General features: G+C 35.3%; 1 protein-coding gene across 4 annotated transcripts in view; it reads right to left on the reverse strand.

The window, feature by feature from the left end:
• Window positions 1–22,852, reverse strand: part of CEP128 (centrosomal protein 128) — a 382,281-nt gene that overhangs the window by 317,094 nt on the left and 42,335 nt on the right. For all 4 annotated transcript variants that reach the window (XM_014846721.3, XM_070514145.1, XM_070514144.1 and 1 more), the window contains one exon: window positions 9,264–9,380. In XM_014846721.3, coding sequence (XP_014702207.3) covers window positions 9,264–9,380 — 117 coding nt within the window. The remainder of the gene's footprint in view (window positions 1–9,263; window positions 9,381–22,852) is intronic.

A 22,852-nucleotide genomic window follows, 5' to 3' on the forward strand; every position in this document is an offset into this window, starting at 1 on the left:
GTAACTGCAAACAAATAATATCACAGTGGGAAAACCCCATTATTACAGCATCAGGCAGTTCATCAAATCTCCAGAACAGAGAGAAAACAATAAATACCCAGAATTCAGTCCTGAGGATTCAGAAATAACTAAACTAAGTGATGATGAATTCAAAATAGCTATTGTCAAAAATTTCACTGAGGTAAAAGAGAATATAGAGAAACAATTCAACGAGTTCAGGAGCTACTTCACAAAAGAGACTGAAACTATAAAGAAGACTCAATCAGAAATAGAGATGAAAGACACAATGGAAGAGACAAAACAAAATACGGATTCACTGAATGCTTGTGTGAACACCACAGAGGAGTGAATCAGCATAATAGAAGAGAGACATGTTGAATTGCTCCAGACAGAGAAGAGAGAACTGAGACTAAAAAGAAATGAAGAAAGTCTCTGAGAAATATCTGACTCAATGAGGAATGCAACATAAGAATTATAGGTATCCAAGAAGGTGAAGAGAAGGAGAATGGAGCAGAATGCATGCTCAAAGAAATAATAGCAGGGAACTTCCCAAATCTAGGGAATGAGAGGGAAATATGTGTCGAGGAAACTTTCAGACTCCTAGATTTGTCAATGTAAAAAGAGCTACTGCAAGGCATACAGTAGTAAAACTGTCAAAAATGAACAACAAAGAAAGAATACTCAGGGCAGCAAGGCAGAAGAAAATAACCTACAAAGGAACTCCTATCAGACTTTCAACAGATTTATCTGCAGAAACCTTACAAGCTAGGAGAGAATAGAATGACATACTCAAAACTTTAAAAGATAAAAATCTTCTGCCAAGAATACTCTATCCAGCAAAAATATCCTTCAGCTCTGAGGGAGAAATTAAATCTTTCCAAGACTTTGTAGCCATGAGACCTCCCCTATAAGAAATTCTCAAGAAGGCCCTCATACCTGAAAAAAGAAAAAAAGGGAGAAAGGGGTCACAAAACAAAGAGTAAGGAGACAAACAGGTAGACACACTCAGAATAGGATAGCAAATATTAAACTATAGCATTAGGCTAAAGGGAAGGAAAATACCAAAAACAAAGACAATCTTGTCACTTTAACCACAAACTCACAACACAAGTTGGAATAAGATATGAGAATAACAACTTAGGAGGGGAAGAGGAAAGGGACTGGATCAGTTGAGACTAAGGAAATAAGAGGCCATCAGAAAATGGCCTATGTTATGTACAAGATTCTGAATACAAACTTCAGGGTAGCCACTAAACTAAAAAGCAGAACAGAGACACAAAAAATAAATAAGAAGAAAACAAAGAAACACAGCACAAAAAACTGCATAATTCAATGGGTAGACCAAAACACACAGGACGAGAAACAAAGGAAATGCAGGAACTGGAAAACAAGTGATACAATGACAGCATTAAGCCTTCATACATCAATAATCACCCTCAATGTAACCAGATTGAACTCTCCAATAAAAAGACACAGAGTGGCAAGATGGATTAAAGAACAAGATCCAACAATTTGTTGCCTCCAGGAAACATATCTCAGCTCCAATGACAAATACAGGCTCAGAGTGAAGGGGTGGAAGACAATACTCCAATCTAATAGCAAACAAAAGAAAGTAGGTGTCGCAATACTTATATCAGAAAAAGCAGACTTCAAGATAAGGCAAGTAAAGAGAGACAAAGAGAGGCAGTATATAATGATTAAAGGGACACTCCTCCAAAAAGAAATAACGTTTATAAATATCTATGCACCCAACACAGCAGCATCAAAGTTCATAAAGCAACTATTAACAAACCTAAAAGAAGATATTAAAAATAACACAATAATGGTAGGGGACCTCAACACCCTGCTCACATCATTGGACAGATCATCCAGACAGAAAACCAAGGCAACAGTGGAATTAAACGAAAAGCTAAAACAGTTGGACTTAATAGACATATATAGAACACTTCATCCAAAAACAGCAGAATACACATTCTTCTCAAGTGCACAGAGAACATTCTCAAGGATAGACCATATGTTGGGAAACAAGGCACGCCTCTATAAATTTTAAAAAATTGAAATAATGAGAAGCATCCTCTCTGATCATAATGCTATAAAGTTAGAAATTAATTACAAGAAAAAATCTGAGAAAGGGACAAAGATGTGGAGACTAACCACTATGCTATTGAACAAGCAATGGATCATTGAAGAAATTAAAGAAGAAATCAAAAAATATCTGGAGACAAATGAAAATGATAATATGCCATACCAACTCATATGAGATGCAGCAAAAGCTGTATTAAGGGGTAAATTTATCGCAATACAGGCACACCTTAACAAACAAGAAAAATCCCAAATAAGCAATCTCAAATTACACCTAACCGAATTAGAAAAAGAAGAACAAAGCCCAAAATCACCAGAAGGAGAGAAAGAACAAAAACCAGAGCAGAAATAAATGCTATTGAAACAAAAAAGGCAGTAGAAAGGATCAATGAAACAAAGAGCTGGTTCTTTGAGAAGATAGATAAAAGTGACAAACCCCTAGCCAGACTGACAAAGAAAAAAAGAGAGAAAGCTCAAATAAACAAAATCAGAAATGAAAGAGGAGAAATAACAACAGACTCCACAGAAATACAACAGAGTATAAGAGAATACTATGAAAAACTATATGCCAACAAAATGGATAACCTAGAGGAAATGGATAAATTCTTAGACTCTTAGAACCTCCCGAAGCTGAGCCAAGAAGAAACAATCTGAACAGACCAATCACAAGGAAAGAGATTGAAACAGCAATCAAAAGCATCCCAAAGAATAAAACCCCAGGACTAGATGGCTTTACTGGGGAATTCTACCAAACTTTCAGAGAGGATTTAATACCTATCCTTTTCAAGCTATTCCAAAAAATTAGGGAGGATGGAATACTTTCTAACACATTCTAAGAGGCCACCATCACTCTGATACCAAAGCCTGACAAGGACAGCCCAAAAAAGGAGAACTACAAGCCAATATCACGATGAGCATAGATGCAAAAATTCTCAACAAAATTTTGCAACCCGAATTCAACAATACATCGAAGGGATCATCCATCACGATCAAGTGGGATTCATACCAGTGAGACAGGGATGGTTCAACATCTGCAAATCAATCAATGTGATACACCACATCAACAAATTGAGGAATAAAAAAACACATGATCATCTCAATAGATGCAGAGAAAGCATTTGACAAGATCCAACAGTCATTTATGGTAAAAACTCTTAAAAAAATGGGGATAGAAGGAAATTACCTCAACATAATTAAGGCCATATATGACAAACCCACAGCCAACATAATACTCAATGGGTAAAAACTGAACACCATCCCCCTGAGAATAGGAATGAGACAAGGATGCCCACTATCACCACTCTTATTGAACATAGTACTGGAGGTTTTGACCAGAGCAATTTGGCAAGAGAAAGGAATAAAAGGAATCCAAACAGGGAGTGAAGAAGTGAAATCTCACTGTTTGCAGATGACATGATCTCATATATATAAAAAACCCCAAAGAATCCATTGGAAAACTAATAGAAATAATTAACAACTACAGTAAAGTTGCAGGGTAAAGAGTCAACCTACAAAAATCAGTTGCTTTTCTATACTCCAATAACAAACTTACAGAAAGAGAACTCAAAAATATAATTCCATTTGCAATCGCAACTAAAAATATAAAGTACCTAGGAATAAATTTAACCAAGGAGGTGAAGGACTTGTACAAAGAAAACTATAAGATATTACTGAGAGAAATTGATAATGACTTAAAGAGATGGAAAGAGATTCCTTGTTCATGGATTGGAAGAATAAACATAGTTAAAATGTCCATAATACCAAAGCAATCTACAGATTCAATGCAATCCCTATCAGAATCCCAATGACATTCTTCACAGAAATAGAGCAAAGAATACTAAAATTCGTATGGGGCAATCAAAGACCCTGAATTGCTACAGCAATCCTAAGAAAAAAGAACAAAGCTGGAGGTATCACAATCCCCGACTTCAAAATGTACTACAAAGCCATAGTGACCAAAACGGCATGGTACTGGTACAAAAACAGGCAAACAGATCAATGGAACAGAACGGAGAGCCCAGAAATAGAGCCACATATCTACGATCAGCTAATCTTCAGCAACGGAGCCAACAACATAACAATGAAAAACAGATAGTCTCTTCCATAAATGGTATTGGGAAAACTGGACAGCCACATGCAAAAGAATGAAGGCAGACCACTATCTCACAGCATACACAAAAAATAAACTCAAAATGGATCAAAGACTTGAAGATACAACCTGAAACTATAAAACTGGAAGATAATATTGGCAGTACACTCTTTGACATCAAACTAAAAAGGATCTTTTCAAATACCATGTCCTCTCAGACAAGGGAAACAAAAGAAAAAATAAACAAGTGGGAGTTCATCAGACTAAAGAGCTTCTGCAACACAAAAGAAACTAGAATCAAAACAAAGAGACAACCCACCAACTGGGAGAAAATATTTGTAAATCATATATGTGACGAGGGGTTAATCTCCATAATATAAAAGGAACTCACACAAATGAACAATTAAAAAGCAAACAACCCAATCAAAAAGTGGGGAGAGGAGATGAACAGACATTTTTCCAAAGAAGATACACAGATGGCTAATAAACACATGAAAAGATGTTCAACATCACTAATCATCAGGGAAATGCAAATCAAAACTGCACTGAGATACCACTTTATGCCTGTTAAAATGGCTATAATCACTAAGACTAAAAATAACAAATGTTGGAGAGGGTGTGGAGAGAAGGGAACCCTCACACACTGCTGGTGGGAATGCAAACTGGTGCAACCACTATGGAAAACAGTATGGAGAGTCCTCAAAAAACTAAAAATAGACCTGCCATATAACCCAGCTATCCCACTACTGGGTATCTACCCAAATAATTTGAAACGAAAAATCCAGAGTAACATATGCACCCTTATGTTCATTGCAGCACTATTCACAATAGCCAAGACATGGAAGCAACCCAAATTCCCATCGACCAATGATTGGATAAAGATGATGTGGTATATATATATACAATGGAATACTACTCAGCCAGAAAAAAAGACAAATTCATCCCATTTGCAATAACATGGAAGGACCTAGAGGGAATTATGCTAAGCGAAATAAGGCAGACTGAGAAAGACAAACACCACATGATTTCACTCACATGTGGAATATAAACAAGTACTGGGACAAAGAAAACAGTTCAGTGGTTACCAGGGGAAGAGGGCCCGGGGAGGGGCACTGGGGGTGAAGGGGAGCACTTATGTGGTGACAGTCAAGAAATAATGTACAACTGAAGTCTCACATTGATGTAAACTATTATGGACTCAATAAAAAAACAAAGAAAGAAAACAGCTAGTGAAAAACAAGTCAGGAATTCCCAAGATGTCACAGCTAGGAGTTATAAGAGTTAGAAATTTTATGTAGGATTTTATGTGAATTTTGGACCTGCAAAAAAGAGTTTTGACTTGGGCTTACAGTCTAAATACCTCTTTCACGATCCTAGCACCCACCAGTCCTACCCCACTCCACTAAATTTAACTAATCAGTTAGCATACTATCAAGGGTCTGATCAAAAGAAGTTTGTATATGGTAAATGTACCCTAATATTAAACAAACACTTTATTGTTTGCACAACGATTCAAAGAGAAAAGACTGATGGTTATAGGCGTAACCAGATTTAAATTTGATTAATAAAAATTTCAGAGTAATTTAGAACCATTTAAAATTTAAAAGATACACGAAAAAAATATTATTGCATGACTAATATAAAACATCTCTAAAGAAGAGACCTCTACTAAAATACCAAAACAGTGTTGTTTAAAATATGATATATGAGGTCTGAAGGCCAGTGAAGGTCTTTCCCAAGCTAAGAAAATCTGACATTTATGTGACATCATTAGCATATCTAGCTGAGGCTCAAAAAAGGAAGTGGATTCCAGAGCATACACTGCCTTTGTGCTTAGACCAGGAGGAAAAAAAAGAAGCAACAGAAAACAGTGAGTAATTCCTTAAAAACTGTAAACAAGAAAAGGAGAATAGCTTTCCCTCAACCAATTTCCAATAACTAATACTGTTTTTCTTTAAACGGGAAGAAATAAAGCTCCAAGGACCTATGGACCTCATTAGATCACTAAAATGAAGCAGGTTTTAAACAAAAGCACAGATTGCCTCCCTGTAATATGACATTATACCTAGAAATCTCTGACATTCTGGAATTTTTAATGAATACTCCTAGTCTCTTAACAACTTCTAAATGTCATAATTTTCACTAACATTGAATTATACATTTTAGGAAGGCAGAAGAGCATAGTGACTAAAAGTCTAGGCCCACTTACTCATCTATAGATTCAATTTCTCACCATAGCCAGAAACAAAATATATCTATTACTATTAGACAGTACAGGTATTTCCATATTTTTTAATATGAAAAAGAAAGCAAAGTGTTTTCTCGCCTTAAACATGCCCTTTCCAGAACACTCTAAGCCACTTAACTTGGGAGTAAGAATCAGCCTAAATTAATCCTTTCCAGTTTCCAGTGCACTGTTTAATCCAAAACCACCTTTTAAAAGCGTATAGGTCACCACTTATAATAAAGCAACAGAATACGAAATTAAACATTTCTTATCAATAGCGATCCTCTATTGTATTGTCAGAGATGGAATTCCAAATCACAGCTCAAGCTTTTAGTCAAATTGACAATTACAATGCAAATATTCAGGATCTGGTTTCTCAAGAACAGGGGTGGGAAGCAATCTCCCTCTCCCTCTTTCTTTGTAATTTTGTGCATTCTGCAGAGAGAAGAAAATAAGAACAGAAAATTTCTCTAATTTTCTCTTGCAAAAAAGAACAATTGTCTCTTCAGTACTATTCTTATGCTCACCAGACGCAATTTGCTTTGAGAACAAATGTCTAAAAATCAAGGTTTAAAAAAACGCTACCCACATGCTGTATCTAATTATTCAACAAAGTATCCTCTTCAAAGGAATTACCAACTAACAAGGGTAGGCCTCCTTTTGTGAAATGAAGGAAAATAGAATTTTAAAAAACAAAAGCAGATTTTTCTATCAGTTTTCATTATAACTTCAGGGTTGCAACTTTTGTTCCTAATTTTCAATTGGCAGTGTCTCCTAATACTCGAAAAAAATGTTTTAATCTGTCTGTTATAAAGGTTAATGATCTTCAAGCACACATAAGTGCATTTGTAGAATATCACTTTTAGAGAAAACCATTTTGTATAAGAAAAAATACCTTTTGGTTTTAATCTTTTGGTTTTCTTGTTATCGCTGATGTTTTATACTTTATATACAGATCTAAGAAATATTTAAAGAGAATTTCAGAAATTAATTTTCTATAATGATAGTAATAAAACATAACAAATGTAATAAAATGAGAATTCACAAATCTACAACAATATAAATGAATAAATAAACGAATAGAGAAAAAGACAAATCCCTTCCTTTCAGTAGGAATCCACGTAATAAATGTAGAAAGGATGATGGACTTTTTAAAAAATCACTATTTAACATCATTTATAGTAATAATTGTTTCATGAAAGAATCATTAATAGGTGCTAAAATATGTGGGTGAAAGCATGATGAGAAGTAGGCTATTTTCAAGTTTTTTCCCCATAAAATAAATAATTAAAAAGGCATAATAGTGGGGTTGGCAGGTGGAATAGTGGTTAAGTTTGCACGCTCCACTTTGGCAACCCGGGGTTTGTGGGTTTGGATCTTGGGTGTGGATCTACACACCCCTCATCAAGCCATGCTGTGGCAGCATCCCACATACAAAATAGAGGAAGATTGGCACAGATGTTCGCTCAGGACCAATCTTCCTCAGGACCAATCTTCCTCAACAAAAAGGCATAATAGTAACTTTACAGTGGAGAAACCTGGCAGGCAACACTTTAACCAAATGTTCAGTTTTACGAGTAATGGGATAAATCAATATTACATGCCTCCTGATATGATATCCTGGGAAGAACACAACATCAGTTCTCTGGGTTTGCTGCCAAAAGTCCATAACCTGAATCTAGTCACAAGGAAACATCAACACATCCAAAATGAAAGACATTCTACAAAATAACTGGCCAGTACTCTACACAGTTGTCAAAGTCATGAATGACAAAGAAAGACTGAGAAACTGTTACAGATTAAAGGAGTCTAAAGCAATGATGGTCAAATGCCATATGTGATCCCATATTATATCCTGTACCAGAAAAGACGTTAATGGCAAAATTTGAATAAAACCCACAAGCTAAATCATAGTATTGATCCAACGTTAATTTCCTGTGATTGTACAAGAGAACGTACACACCATTTTACTGAGATGTAAAAGTATTCACATCACGTCAGCAACTAGCTGAAAAAATTTTATCTATACGTATATATGGATATGTATATATTTATGGACATATATATAAAATGATAAAGTAAGTCTGGTAAAATGTGAATATTAGGGGAATCTAGGTAAAGATTATACAGAAATCCTTTGTTCTAATTTTTGGCCTTCCTCGTAAGTCTGAAATTTCAAAATAAAAAGGTACCTAAAGGGTAGGTGACCTCCATTTGAATTGATTTGACAATAGTCCAGTCCAGAGGTTGGCGAACTTTTTCTATAAAGGACTAGACAGTCTACACTTGGGTTTGTGGACCATTTGCTCTCCTTCACAACTGTTCAACTCTGCCATTGTGTCACAAAAGCACCCACAGACAAACTGTAATGAATGGAAGTGGCTGTGTTCCAATAAAACTTTATTTACAAAAACAGGCAATGGGCCATATTTGTCCCATTGGCCATGGTTTGCTGAACCCTGGTCTAGTTCACACCAAGGAAAATTAATCAGAATAATTATACTTGCAGTTACCATTTTTTGAGCATGTGCCAGACACTATGTTAAGTGCTCTACTGACATTAACTCATTTATCCCTGCACCAATCTGATCAGATAAAACTATTATTTCCATTTTCCACAGAGGAAATGGGCCTAGAGAAGTTAAGGAACTTGCCCAAGGTCACACAGCCAGGAAGCAGTAGACTCTGGGTTTGAACCAGGTAGGGTTGCCTTCACACACTGAACTATAACCAATATGCTATACTGCTCATGTGGACTGAATTATACTGTCACATGCAACAACTAAGCAACTAAACCATTTTAACAACGGCTAAATAACTACCCAAACTCAAGATTTACACTCTGAGAAGGTATTTTTCACAAACCTCCTGTAGCTGCAAAGAAATAAGTCCCAGTTGATCCTGACGTCTTTCCACCAGCTCTCTTTCCGTGCGCATCTCTCTTTCTATTTCCTGAAGCCGTCGCTCCACCCGATCTGAAACCTGTTTAACATGAACAAACAAACGGAAATAGTGATGTTACCGAGCTGTTAGGCAAAAAACGCTAAATTGAAGAGATGTTTTATGCCAAATATACTATTTTGCATATTTTGTATACTTTGTAGAGCCCTTTTTAATGACGCTATTATAAAAAAGATCACAAAAAACTGACTGAAAATTACAAAAGAAAACAACCGGTAGTCTCTAAATAACCCAAACCTGGATCCCAATAAAGGACCTAAATTTTTCAAAGTATAATATAATAATTCAAAAGATCAGACTTAGAAGTAATAAACTAGAAAAGAGTGCCCTCTGGTGAGTTAGAAGGAAAATACCAATTTTGCCAACAACACATTTATTACTCTATTAATGGTAAACTGCTCTATGTATTTAGTTCTTTTTCATTTTTGTTATCTATAAGCAAGACCTGCCTAGGAAGGTTTTGATGTTTATGTGCAGCAAATAATTAAAAGGGCTTTTCATTTGCTTGTCAATCTTTCCTACTGTGATCTGCTAAAAATAAGCCAGTTTAGATCAAAAACTAAAGTCAAACTGAAAAATGTTTAATTGGGACGCTCTAAAATAAACATGAAAGAATTTTTCCCTCTGATGCAAGATCTTCCTTGATAAAAGTTGTGCAAATTCAAACACACTTCATGCATATCATTATATAGTCCCCTAAATGAAACACTATTTGACTATTTGTGTATATTTGGTACAGGAGAATACAGTGGATGGAAGATATTTGTATTCATGTAAGAGAAGCAGTAAATACAGCCCTGTTATAAGAAATCTTTGCTACCAATTCTGTAGAGCCAGGAAAGGTCCTGGTCACAAGGGATCTTACTGGGGCAATGGAAAAAACTGGATTATGATGATGGTTGCACAACTCAGTACATTTACTAAAAATCATTGAATTGTATACTTAAAGCAGATTAATTTTATGGTAAGTTATACCTCAAACCAAGTTGTTTTTTAAAAAGACATTGTTAAACATAAGTTTAATTAGTCAACAAAAGCTGGGCAAAAATATTCTATCAAAATCAGCAGTTAGTATTTACTAAGACTCATAAATCTTGGGCTGCCAATGCTTAAAAACAATTAAGATACTTGCTGTGATACTCATAGTGCTTTACTAAAAACTTAAAATACCCATAAGCACCAAGTTTCTAACATGTCCTAGTAATCAACCCTAAAATCTCAACAAACAATTTAATACTGCATCAGAAATAAATACAGTACTTGCTATAATATAAAACAATATTGGATAAATACTAAAAAATAAGAAGTTAATTTGTTCAATTTTTACAAAATGGAAATAACTTTATTGTTCACTCTGAATATAAAAAGTAATAGCAACACATATCAAAAAATAATAAAAAATCACTCAAAATTTATTAGGATGTCTACTATCAACAAAAAACAGGAAATAACAAGTGTTGGAGAGAATGTGGAGAAATTGGAACCCTGGTGCATTGTTGGTGGGAATGTAAAATTGTGCAGCTATTATGGAAAACAGTACAGAGGTTCCTTAAAAAATTAAAAATATCTTGCACCATACACAAAAATTAACTCAAAATGGATTAAAGACTTGCATGTAAGACCTGAAACCATAAAACAACTAGAAGAAAATATAGGTAGAGTACATTATTTGACATTGGTCTTAGCAGCATCTTTTCAAGTACCATGTCTACTCAGGCAAGGAAAACAAAAGAAAAAGTTAACAAATGGGACTACATCAGACTAAAAGCCTTCTGCAAAGCAAAGGAAACCATGAACAAAACGAAAAGACAACCCATCAACTGGGAGAAAATATTTGCAAATCATTAATCCAACAAGGGGTTGATCTCCAAAATATATAAAGAACTCATACAACTCAACAACAAAAAAACAAACAACCTGATGAAAAAATAGGCAGATGGCATGAACAGACATTTTTCCAAAGAAGATATACAGATGGCCAACAGACACATGAAACAATGTTCAACATCACTAATTATTAGGGAAATGCAAATCAAAACTACAACGAGATATCACTTTACACAAGTCAGAACAGCCATAATTACCAAGATAAAAAGCAACAAATGTTGGAGAGGATGTGGAGAAAAGAGAACCCTCATACACTGCTGGTGGGAATGCAGACCGGTGCAGTCACTATGGAAAACACTATGGAGATTTCTCAAAAAACTGAAAATAGAAACACCATGTTATCTAGCTATCCCACTACTGGGTATTTATCCAAAGAACTTGAAATCAATGATCCAAAGAGATTTATGCACCCCTATGTTCATTGCAGCACTATTCACAATAGCCAAGACACGGAAGTAACCCAAGTGCCCTTCTATGGACGAATGGACAAAGAACATGTGGTATACAGCCAGAGACACTCACAACTAGAATCTACAACTTGTACTGGGGGGCTTTGGGGAGAAGAAGAAGAAGAAAACAAAAAGATTGGCAACAGTTGCTAGCTCAGGAGACAATCTTTAAAAAAAAAAGAAACACCTGGGTAAAGAGAGAAAAAAAAGATGTGGTATACATAGACAATGGAATACTACTCAGCCATAAAAAAGACAAAATTGTCCCATTTGCAACAACATGAATGGACCTTGAGGGTATGATGTTAAGCAAACTAAGCCAGACAAAGACAAATACTGCATGATTTCACTCATATGTGGAAGATAACAAATACATGGATAAAGAGAACAGATTAGTGGTTACCAGAGGGGAAGGAAGTTGGGGGCTGGGTGAAAGGGGTAAAGGGGCACATGTGTACAGTGACGGACAACAATTAGACTACTGGTGGTGAGCACAATGAAGTCTATTCAGAAACTGATAAACAATAATGTACACCCAAACTTACACACTGTTATAAACCATTATGATCTCAACAAAATTACTGGAAAAAAATTTTAAATAGAGTTACCATATGATCTAGCAATTCCACTTCTAGGTATATACCCAAAAGAACTGACAACAGGGTCTCAAAGAGACGTTTGTATACCCACATTCACAGCAGCATTATTCACAACAGCCAAAAGATGGAAGCCATACAAGATGCAAGTGAAAAGAGTTCTGAATTTGGTTGCACAACAATGTGAATGTACATAACGCTACTGAACTGAACACTTAAAAATGGTTAGGAGGTAAATTTTGTTATATATATTTTACCATGATTAAAAATAAGGAAACAAATAATACAGAATGATAAAAAGTAAAAAAAATAATAATAATAATCTAATACCATCTGTCAAGAGTAAAACACTGTTAAGTATTTTGTTGTACATTTCCAGAAATTTTTCTATGCATATGTACATAACTAGTCAAATATATGTCCATTTCACTTATTTTTTTTTAAGATTTTTTTTTTTTCCTTTTTCTCCCCAAAGCCCCCCGGTACATAGTTGTATATTCTTTGTTGTGGGTCCTTCCAGTTGTGGCATGTGGGACGCTGCCTCAGTGTGGTTTGATGAGCAGTGCCATGTTCATGCCCAGGATTCGAACCAACGAAACACTGGGCCGCCTGCAGCGGAGCGCGCGAACTTAACCACTCGGCCACGGGACCAGCCCCTATTTCACTTATTTTTTAAACAAAAATTGAGTACTACTGGCATAGTGTTTTATAAATTTTTGTAGTTCACATATCACGGACAACTGTCTATGACAACAAATAAATCTACATCCTCATTCATAACAAAGGCATAGGTCTTCATAATTGATTAAAATAATTCCCTATTGACAATGGGATAACAATTATTTATTTTTACTAGTATATGCTGTTACAAACACTCCTGTATAAGATGACTTTTGTAAACTCAAGACACAATCTTTATGTAGAATTATTGAATCAAAATATACGAATCACTTATAAAAAGCAAAACATGGACTTGGAAGAATTTTGGACTTTTCATCCAAATCTTTTATTCTAAAAAGAAAACTGAGGAGATGAAGTAAGTTATTAATCAGGGATCACACTATTAATTAATGAGGAAAATGAGCCCAATAAAAGTCTCCATTTCCAGCAGTATCTCGTAATCCCCAGGTCCATTTTCATGCATTCATTCAAAAAGCAGGCACAAACACTAATGTGTTCCCATTATCGCCCCAGGTACAGGTTAGGGAAATGGCAATACACGTGCTATTTCCTCAGACCCTGCCTTCAAATAGCTTCTACCTATTGAAAACTGACACTGAATAAGTAGTTAGAATTTCCCTAATTAAATTCAATGAGTTGAATGACTTCTAAGTTTCAGGGAAGAAGGTTGTGCTTAATAGCACCCTATGAAAATTAAAGCAGTTCAAGCAACCAAATACTGAAATCAAAATCCAAAATTATTTAGACCTTATCTACTTTGCCACCATGGCTAGTACAAGTGATGATACAGAGTTCCTATGTTTGGAGGACTCTTTCTCAGTTTTGAAGTAATGTTTGGGTTGGGTAGCTTCTGACATGGTTTCAATAGTCCCTGCTTCCTGGTATTAACCCACTGGTGTAATTTCCTCTCTTTGACTGTGGGCTGGCCCTAGCGACTTGCTTCTAATGAACAGAATACAACAAAAGTGATGAGATGTCACTTCCATGATTAGGTCACAAAAAATTTTGACTTTCATCTTGCTAGCATGTTCTCTCTTGCTGGCACTCTCTCTTGACTTCTCGCTTGCTTGCTTTGATGAAGCAAGCTGCCATGTTGTGAGATGCCCTATGGAGAGGCCACATGTCAAGGAAACAAAAGAGAGCTCTGACCAATAGGTCATGATGAACTGATGCTTCAATACAATAAACTACAAGGAACTGAATGAGCTAGGAAGCAGAACCATTCTCAACAAGCCTTGAGATAACTGCAGCCTGTGAGAGACCAAGAGCCAAAGGACCAAGCTAAGCCACACCTCCATTTCTAACCCACAGAAACTGTCAGACAGTAAATGTTTTAACCTAGTAAGTTTAGGGAGATTTGTTATGCAGCCATAGACAACTAACGTAGTTTTTTAAACCTGTTTTCAAATAAATTCTCACCCAGGAAATAAGAGTCTGATGAAGGAAAAAAATATTATCCACCCCATTCACAAAATTTCTATCCATTCCATAGAATTTTGTTCATTTCAAAATATTACAGTTTTCCCTGTATTAGGCTTCTCTATAATCCAGTGATAGATGACCACCTCTGCTCCTTGCTGCGCCACACACTGGCCTCGTGATTAGGCTTCCAAATGAAGCACACACTATTTGAGCTGTTCAAGTAATTTAATCTCTCAAAAAATCATTCTCATCATCCATAAAATGGAGATAATAACTTGCCCTGCTTGCCATAGAGAGTAGTGTAGATCAAAAAGTACAGAAGTAGGGGGACAAAAAATACAGAGGATGTCGCAGAAACTAACAGTTGCTTTCTAATATCCATTCCCCTACCCCCATTTCTTCCATGGTAAAGGAATTTTTAACTAGACCAGTGGCTGTCAAATATAAACAATATATTTTCTCACCTCCTCAGTTGCCAGCTGGTCACGTGACTTAAATTTTGGCAAAATGGGATACAGGCGTAAGTGTCAAGTGACAACTTCAAGAAACTATTCCATAAGAGATAGCACATAGGCACCTTTGGGTCTCATACTCATCCCTTCCTCCATCTTGCTGCACAGTACACAGATGCTGACATCTTAGACCATGAACTTGAGGCAATGACAGCAGAAAAGCAAAGAGAGCATGAAAGAGTGAGCCAGAATCCCTTACACACTGTATACCAGCATGCAGAGCACCACATGGAACGCTGAACTCCTCACTTAAGACTTTTCCACAAAAGAGAATTAACTTTTGCCTTTTTTAAGCCACTGTTATTTGGGGTTTTTGGTTATTTATGGCTGAAACTCACCTTTACCGAGAGAGAGAAGCACTGAGTGAATTGCAAAATGCTAAGCAAGAACAACTACTGCTTATTCAACCATCAGAACATGGGAAAATCATAATATCCTTGCTCTGCTTTAGTCAAGTCTGAAGAAAACTATAAGTAATAAAACAAACAGACATTATAGCTAAGTCTGTATTCAGAAAAATAAAACATATACACAAATTAACATGAATAAACACAGAAAGTATTTAGAGGTCCAAGAGTGGTAAAATTACAATCATCCTATAAGACCACCAAAGGATCTTTATGGACCCAACCATCCAGACAGATCAATGTGCTCCAAATACTCTCCTTTTTCTACTGCTAACCCTGAGTCACGCAATTCCAACTAAGTCAGCAACTACCAAGGACCTAAAACATACATTTGGGTAATTCTAGTCTGTTCTTTGTATATTCCTTATCATCTATTTCTATGTCACATTTCTGTATCAGTTAGGGTACAGTATAGGCTCTTTCGAAAAGATCAAATATACAGCAGCTTAAATAAAATAAAAGTTTATTTCTGTCAGTCCAGAAGAAAGCAGGACAAGCTGGCAGGCCACTCTGTTCCCTAAGGTCATTCAGAGATTCAGGTTCCTACCATCTGTTGCTCCACTGTCCCTTAGCTTGTTATCCTCACTTGCATAGTTTAAGCTGGGTCAGTGCTACATCTTCATTTCAAAAACATGAGGGAGAGAGAGAGAAAGTCCCAGACAAGTAGATTTGTTTTCAAGGAGACAACTCAGAAGTTGCATGTGTCACTTTTACTCATGCTTTGTCACATGGGCATACCTTAGCTGCACAGGAAAACTGAGAAATGGCATCTCTATCTGAGTAACCATGTGCCTGGATAAAACTGATGGGGGTGGGGAGGGGAGTAACGAGGGGAGGAGTGTGGGGATCTGATACTATAGGGGAGAAGGAACTCAATATTAGGGGCCAGTTAGAATTAACATCACTTCAACACAAATTGTAATCTTAAGGTAAGTCACTTTCATTCTTTTCGGAAAAGGGTAAGATAAATGCTAATTGTCAGTTAAAAGCATTAAAAGACAACATTCAAAATACTAGTCATAAAATTGAGCAATATGTAACAAATTACAAATGCACATAGACTTTACTCCTGTAAATCCACTTCTGGAAATTTATTCTACCAACTTACTTTCCCATGTGAAAAATGGAACATGTACAAGATCATTAATTGCAGTACCGTGTATGAAAGCGAAAAACTGAAACAACCTAAGTGTCCATCAATATGAGACTGGTTAAATAAATTATGGGACAATCATTCAAAGGAATGCTTTAAATAATAAAAGAAAGGAATTAGCTCATTAGATGCTAATATGGAACAACCTCAAATCTCAAAAATATATTGTGAAAAAAGGTAATATACAGAATAGTGTATTTAGTATGTTAACTGCTATAAATTATATAATAAAAAAGGGAGAGCAGGTGAGAGACCTCTCTCAAGGTGGTGACATTTCACTGGAGACCTGAATGACAAGAGGGAGCCAACCACAAAAAAATTTAGAGAAAGAAAAGAGAAGCGAGTGCAAAGCCTGCAATGTAGGAATGACTTTGGCAAATTCAAGATTCATAGAGAAAGTCAGATGATATAGGCACTATAGGCTATAGTAAGAAATTCAGAACAGAAAAAGCTCAGGTAGAGTTTTAAAAAGCAGGAAAATAATTCACTGCAATGACAATTTTTGAAAATCACTTGACTACTGTCAGGAGCACAGGTAGAGGCAAGTTGAGGAGGAGAGAGACCACTGCAGTGAACTCAATATAGTCATACATTGCTTAACAATGGGGATATGTTCTGAGAAATGTGTCATTAGGTGATTTCATCATTGTGCAAACATCGTAGAGTGTACTTACACAAACCTGGATGGTATAGCCTACTACACACCTTATGGGATCACTGTCGTACACAACGTCATTGTTGACCAAAATGTTGTTATGTGATACATGACTGTATAAGCAATGGTGGCTTGGACAGAAGTATTAAGACAGAAGTAGATGGAATTGAGCAAGATTTCAGAAATAAAAAGGACAAAATTTTATAACAGATTGGAAGTAGTGTGGTATAAGAAAAAGACCTAGGGTGAATCCTAGGTCACCACCAGATGGATTGTGATGCCATTTCCTGAGACAGGGAAGAGCAAAGGAAAAGCAAGTAAAAATAGTTCCAAATAGAAGGGCAAGGACTCTGTACCTAATGACACAGCATATATTTATAACTTTCGAATGATAATGCCCAATAATAAGAATTATGTTAAAGCCTGCATTTATTATTGCCTCCTCGCTTTTATTATCTATTTCTGAGATCTAAGGGAAAAATATCAACAATGTCACCTAACACTAAAAACTTCATTATCAGAGACTATATTAATCAATTAAACTTAATGACTAAGATTTCAAAAAGTCCTGAATCTCTATATCTAGTTATAAAAATAGCAAAATAACAAGAATGAAAGTCAGAATAGCTTTTAAAGGTACTTAATGAAAGCATTTAATGAAAGGAGGGGAAACAAAAGCAAAAGCATTCTCTTTATGGCATTATATTCTGGCTTTTCAGTATGTTGATTCTTCAGGTCTTTAACAATATTTGCTGGTTTAAAATTCATTTCAGTAAATATTTGTTATATATCCTGCTGTTGTAATCTATGCAATAACCATGTTATCCTAAATGCAGTGTTGAAAGAATTCATAGAGTTCAATTAATGACCGACTCTTTCAGAAACAGTTGGATCCATGTTTACATTTTTAATTTAAAGTGACCCTCCTATAGAAAACTAAGACAAAATTGACTTTGTACTCCATAAACAATCAAACGTAATATGCACTCATATCACACTCAACTGGGTAAAATCTACGCAACTAATGAACTGAAATTTCCCATGGTATGAGGCCCATACAATATTGATTATTATGATATTAAGTGTTAACAGAAAATATTTGCCATCACATCATGCTATAAATAATAACTATTCCCTTCCAATGAGCAATTTGAAAAAAACAAACAAAAATTTATGATTCACAAAGGATTAAAAAATCAGATTTGAACTTGTATGATATGAACCAATACTTTTTGCCTCTCAAAGAAAAATTATTCTATAAGCTTTTAAGATATATTTTGGTTACTGAGGAAATGCATGATAACCAACTGTAGCCTCAGAATAATGAGCAATAAATGTGATTAACAGTGGTTAACAATAGAAAATGAAATTGGTAGGAGACAGGGGCAGTTGTTCATTTTCCTTTATATATTTGCACAATACTTAAATTTTCCACAGTAAACGTACATCACTTTGGTAATTTTATTTTAAACTTAAATCTGGAGTGGGGGGAAACAGCTGCAGCCTCTGAGAAGTTTAATGCTCAAATAATAAAACTGCATCTTCTCTGACAGCATGCTATCATGAATTCACAAATACAACACAATATGTCAAACAGTTATAAAATGTAAATGTTGACTTCAGTTGGAATAAGTAAGCCACAAAATCTATATTAAGCCTTGTACAAATTGGAAGCAAACATCACGTGGCCTTCAGAAGACCTTCTAAAATTCAACAATATTAAAGTTTCTGTATTAAACAATTGTTTCTTAATCAAGACTACATACACCCACAAGAGGTTTGAGATGTCCTCTATACATAGTTATGAGACAACCTTACTCTGAAAGGAAATTACAGAAAGCACAAAACAAGCTGTAACATCATAACTTGATGTGAGGGACTGGCAGATGAATAATTCAACCGAGTGTACAATTATGTGTGTACAATTGTCCAGGTTTAGACAATGTAAAGGATGTATCCTGATGAACTGGGCACACTGGACAGTTTGGTAAACTAGCAAATTGCATACACCCAATTACATCAATGAGCTGAGCACTACTAAGGTGCAACATTCAGTTGTGCGACCGTAGCTTCATCCATGGAGTAATGCTTGATGCATGGTAATGATGATACAAAAGAACTCAGGCTTTGTTTGAATTCAGCTGTTAACTTTTAGCTCAGTGGTATACTTTAGACCCACATTAATACTCTGTAGACTACGTAGACAGTACTTGCTAGTTTTATTTGCCGTATGAAAGAAAGAAAATGAAATGGTAACTCTGTTCATTATGAGTTCTCTTACAACATGGTGAACAGTGAAACTTAAGAAAGGTAATGTGCACTGTGCAAATTAGTATTTTCAAACTCTAAACTCAAGCCATCCCAACTATTTAACAATGTGAAAAAACAGCAGGACAGTACAGCTGAATATGCCCAGGGCTTACTCAGATCTACAAAGATCTCAGCAGAATACTGAGGATATTCAAGTTTGGATCAAAGCCATTGTTACAAGCATGCTCACAAGTTGTATACCTACGTAACAAGTAAAAGCAGCCTCAGACAACAGCTGAAAATCAGTAAAATCTTGTGCATTAGAAATAGCAAAGATAGTAAGGGAATCTGAAATATACACAAAGATTGAGGGGTTTTCACTTCCAAAAATGACAGACTAGATAATTCAGAACAACCTTTCCACTGAAAATAATTTAAAAGTTAGAAATAATGTTTTAAATAAAAATGTTTTAAGGTATTAGAAAATTAAAAAGAAGTAAAGACATATGAGGTCAAGATGCAAGAAAGGAAAGAAATCCAGAGAGGTCAGTCCATCTTTTAGGGCGACTTTCTCTGTGAAATACCAGCCCGTTTCAGAAAAGGCAGCTGAGACACTGAGAAGCTGAATAGAGGTTTTAACAGATGTGTGGGGTTAAAGAGGAAAAACTGGAGTAGAGAGCCTTTCCAAGGAGAGGAGTCCCTGGTTAAAATTCCTCTACCCCCCACCCCCCCGCCCCCCAGCCTTTGGACTAGAATCCTAAAGGGTTATACACTAGCAGTAAGGTGAAGTTGAAATAGTTGAAACCTGGCAGTGAAGTTAAACAAGGAAATATCTCAACAACAAATAAGGTACTCCATGGTTGCTAGAGCCTCTAATCTATAATAAAAAGCAAATATGTTCTCTCATACATAACAATTATTGAATTATCTATACAAGTTTTCTTTGCAGAGAATGAAATATATTTTCTGTCATCAAACAAGAATAACTAGATAATCAAAACTAAGCAGTAGGCAAAAACAATGTGATCAAAATCCAAGAAAAATAAGAGATAACAGAAATAGAAACAGACCTGTAGAAGATCTAGATAATGTAGCTATGAGACAGATACACAGGTTGAGGATTTTGGCAAAGAACTACTAAGTTAAAAACAATTAAATAAAAAATCTAGAAGTGAAACATGTAATAACTGAAGAAAATCAGTAGATGGGTTTAATAGATTTGATTTAGTGGAAGAAAGAATAAGTAAACTAAATAAAAGATCAGAAAAAAAAATTCAGAATAAAGAATGGAGAAACAAAGAACAAAAAATTACAAAAATGAGGGGGTCAGCCCTGTGGCATAGTGGTTAAGTTCAACGCACTCAACTTCTGTAGCTCAGGTTCACGGATTCAGATCCTGGGTGCAGACCTACACCACTCGTCAGCCATACTGGGGTAGCAACCCACATATAAAGCAGAGGAAGACTGGCACAGATGTTAGCTCAGGGCTAATCTTCCTCAGCAAAAAAAAAGAAGAAAATTACGAAAATGAACACAAGAGACAAAGGTGATAGAGTGAAAGATTTAACATTACATGAAACTTGAAGTCAAAAATGAAGAGGCAGAGAATGATGCAAAAGTAATCTTTGAAGAAATAATGGCACTATAAACATCAAACAACAAATTAAAGAACAAAACAATTAAGCTCAACATAGTAAAACTATAGAAAACCAAAGACTAAGAGGAAAAACTCAAAAGCAATTAGAGAAATATATATATTACCATCAAAAAAAGCATCAATAAGACTAACAGCTGACTTCTCAATAAAAATAATGCAACCCAGAAAATGATGAAATGCTATCTTCAAAGTACAGAACGGGAAAAAAATGGCCTAACTAGAATGTTATATTCAGTAAAAATCTCTTTCAATGAAGAAAGTGAAATGAAGCCATTTTCAGACAAACACAGAGAAAATCTGTCATCAAAGGACCCACTCTAACTGAAATTCTAAAAGGGATTCTTTCAAGTATATGCAGACTTACTCGAGGAAATTTTAAAATACGTCCTTAAGGCAAATGTGGAACCTCAGAGATGCAGAAGGGAATGAAGATCACAGAAAGGGATGAATAACAAAGAAGAGTAAACATAAGGGTTAATCTAAACGAACAATTACCGTATAAAATAATAATAATAGAAACGTCTTGTGTGGCTCAATTAAACATAGAATTAAAATAAAGGATAATAATATAAAAGTGGAGAGTGAGGTTAACGGAGTCAGGGTATTCTCAGATCTTTGCATTTTCTAGGAAGAGACTGAAGAGCTAATTTATATTAGATTTGATAAATCAAGGATGCATGCTTTAATCCCTACATTAACCATGAAAAGAATAGCAAAATAAGGTATAATTACCAAGCTAATAAATATGGAAAATAGAAAAATGAAAACTAATAAATCCAAATGACACAAGAAAAATTTTCAAAAGGAAACATAATATAGAGGAAACCAATAGAAAGCAAATGTAAGATGGTAGATTTATACAATCTAAATCAATATTTACACTAAATGTAACAAGGTAAATCCTTCAAATGAAAGACAAAAATTTATATTTTTTTAAAATGTTAAATGATACTCTATAAACTGGCATAAAAATATCAAATTCAAGGAATAAATCTTATAAAAGATGTATAAGATATAAGACCTCTGGATAAAAAACCATCAACATTATTGGAAGGATCGGCTGTGTTCATGAACTGGAAAACTCAATATCGTAAAGAGTTCAATTCTCTCCAAGTTGACCTATAGAAACAATGCTATCCAACCAAGATCCCAGCAGGTTTTCAAATAATTTCACGTGTTGATTCTAAAATTTATATGGAAATGCAAAAAGTGAAGAATACACAAGACAAGCTTGCAGAACAAAGTGAAAGGACTTACTCTACCATATGACAACTTAGCATAAAGCAACGGTAATCAAGACAGTATAATATGAGCACTGGGATAGACAAATAAACCAGAGCATCAAACAGAGAGTCCTGAAACAGATGCCTGCACAGATGAACATTTGATTTACAACCAAGAGAGGACTGAAAAGTGGTGCAGAAGGGGTGGTCATTTCAATAAATGAAACTGAATCAATGGGATATCCATATAAAATGTATGATCCCCTACTGCACACCATAAACAAACACTGATTGCAAGCAGATATTAGATCTTAGTGTGAAAGCAAAACCTATAAGCTTCTAGAAGATTACATAAGAGAACATTTTCATGATCTTAAGATAGGGAACAATTTCTTAAATAGGTCAAAAAAGCACCAATCACAAAAGAAAATATGGAAATCTGAATTGGACTAAATTTTAACAGAAGATCCCATTAGGAGAGTTTTAAAAAAGAAAAGAAACAGCTGTAGTATGGGAGACAATATCTGTAATACATAATACTGACAAAGTGCCCATATACAAAATATATAAAGACCCCCCCGCAAATCAATAACAAAAAGAC

Source organism: Equus asinus, chromosome 7, assembly GCF_041296235.1.
Source record: "Equus asinus isolate D_3611 breed Donkey chromosome 7, EquAss-T2T_v2, whole genome shotgun sequence".
Classification (NCBI taxonomy): Eukaryota; Metazoa; Chordata; class Mammalia; order Perissodactyla; family Equidae; genus Equus; species Equus asinus.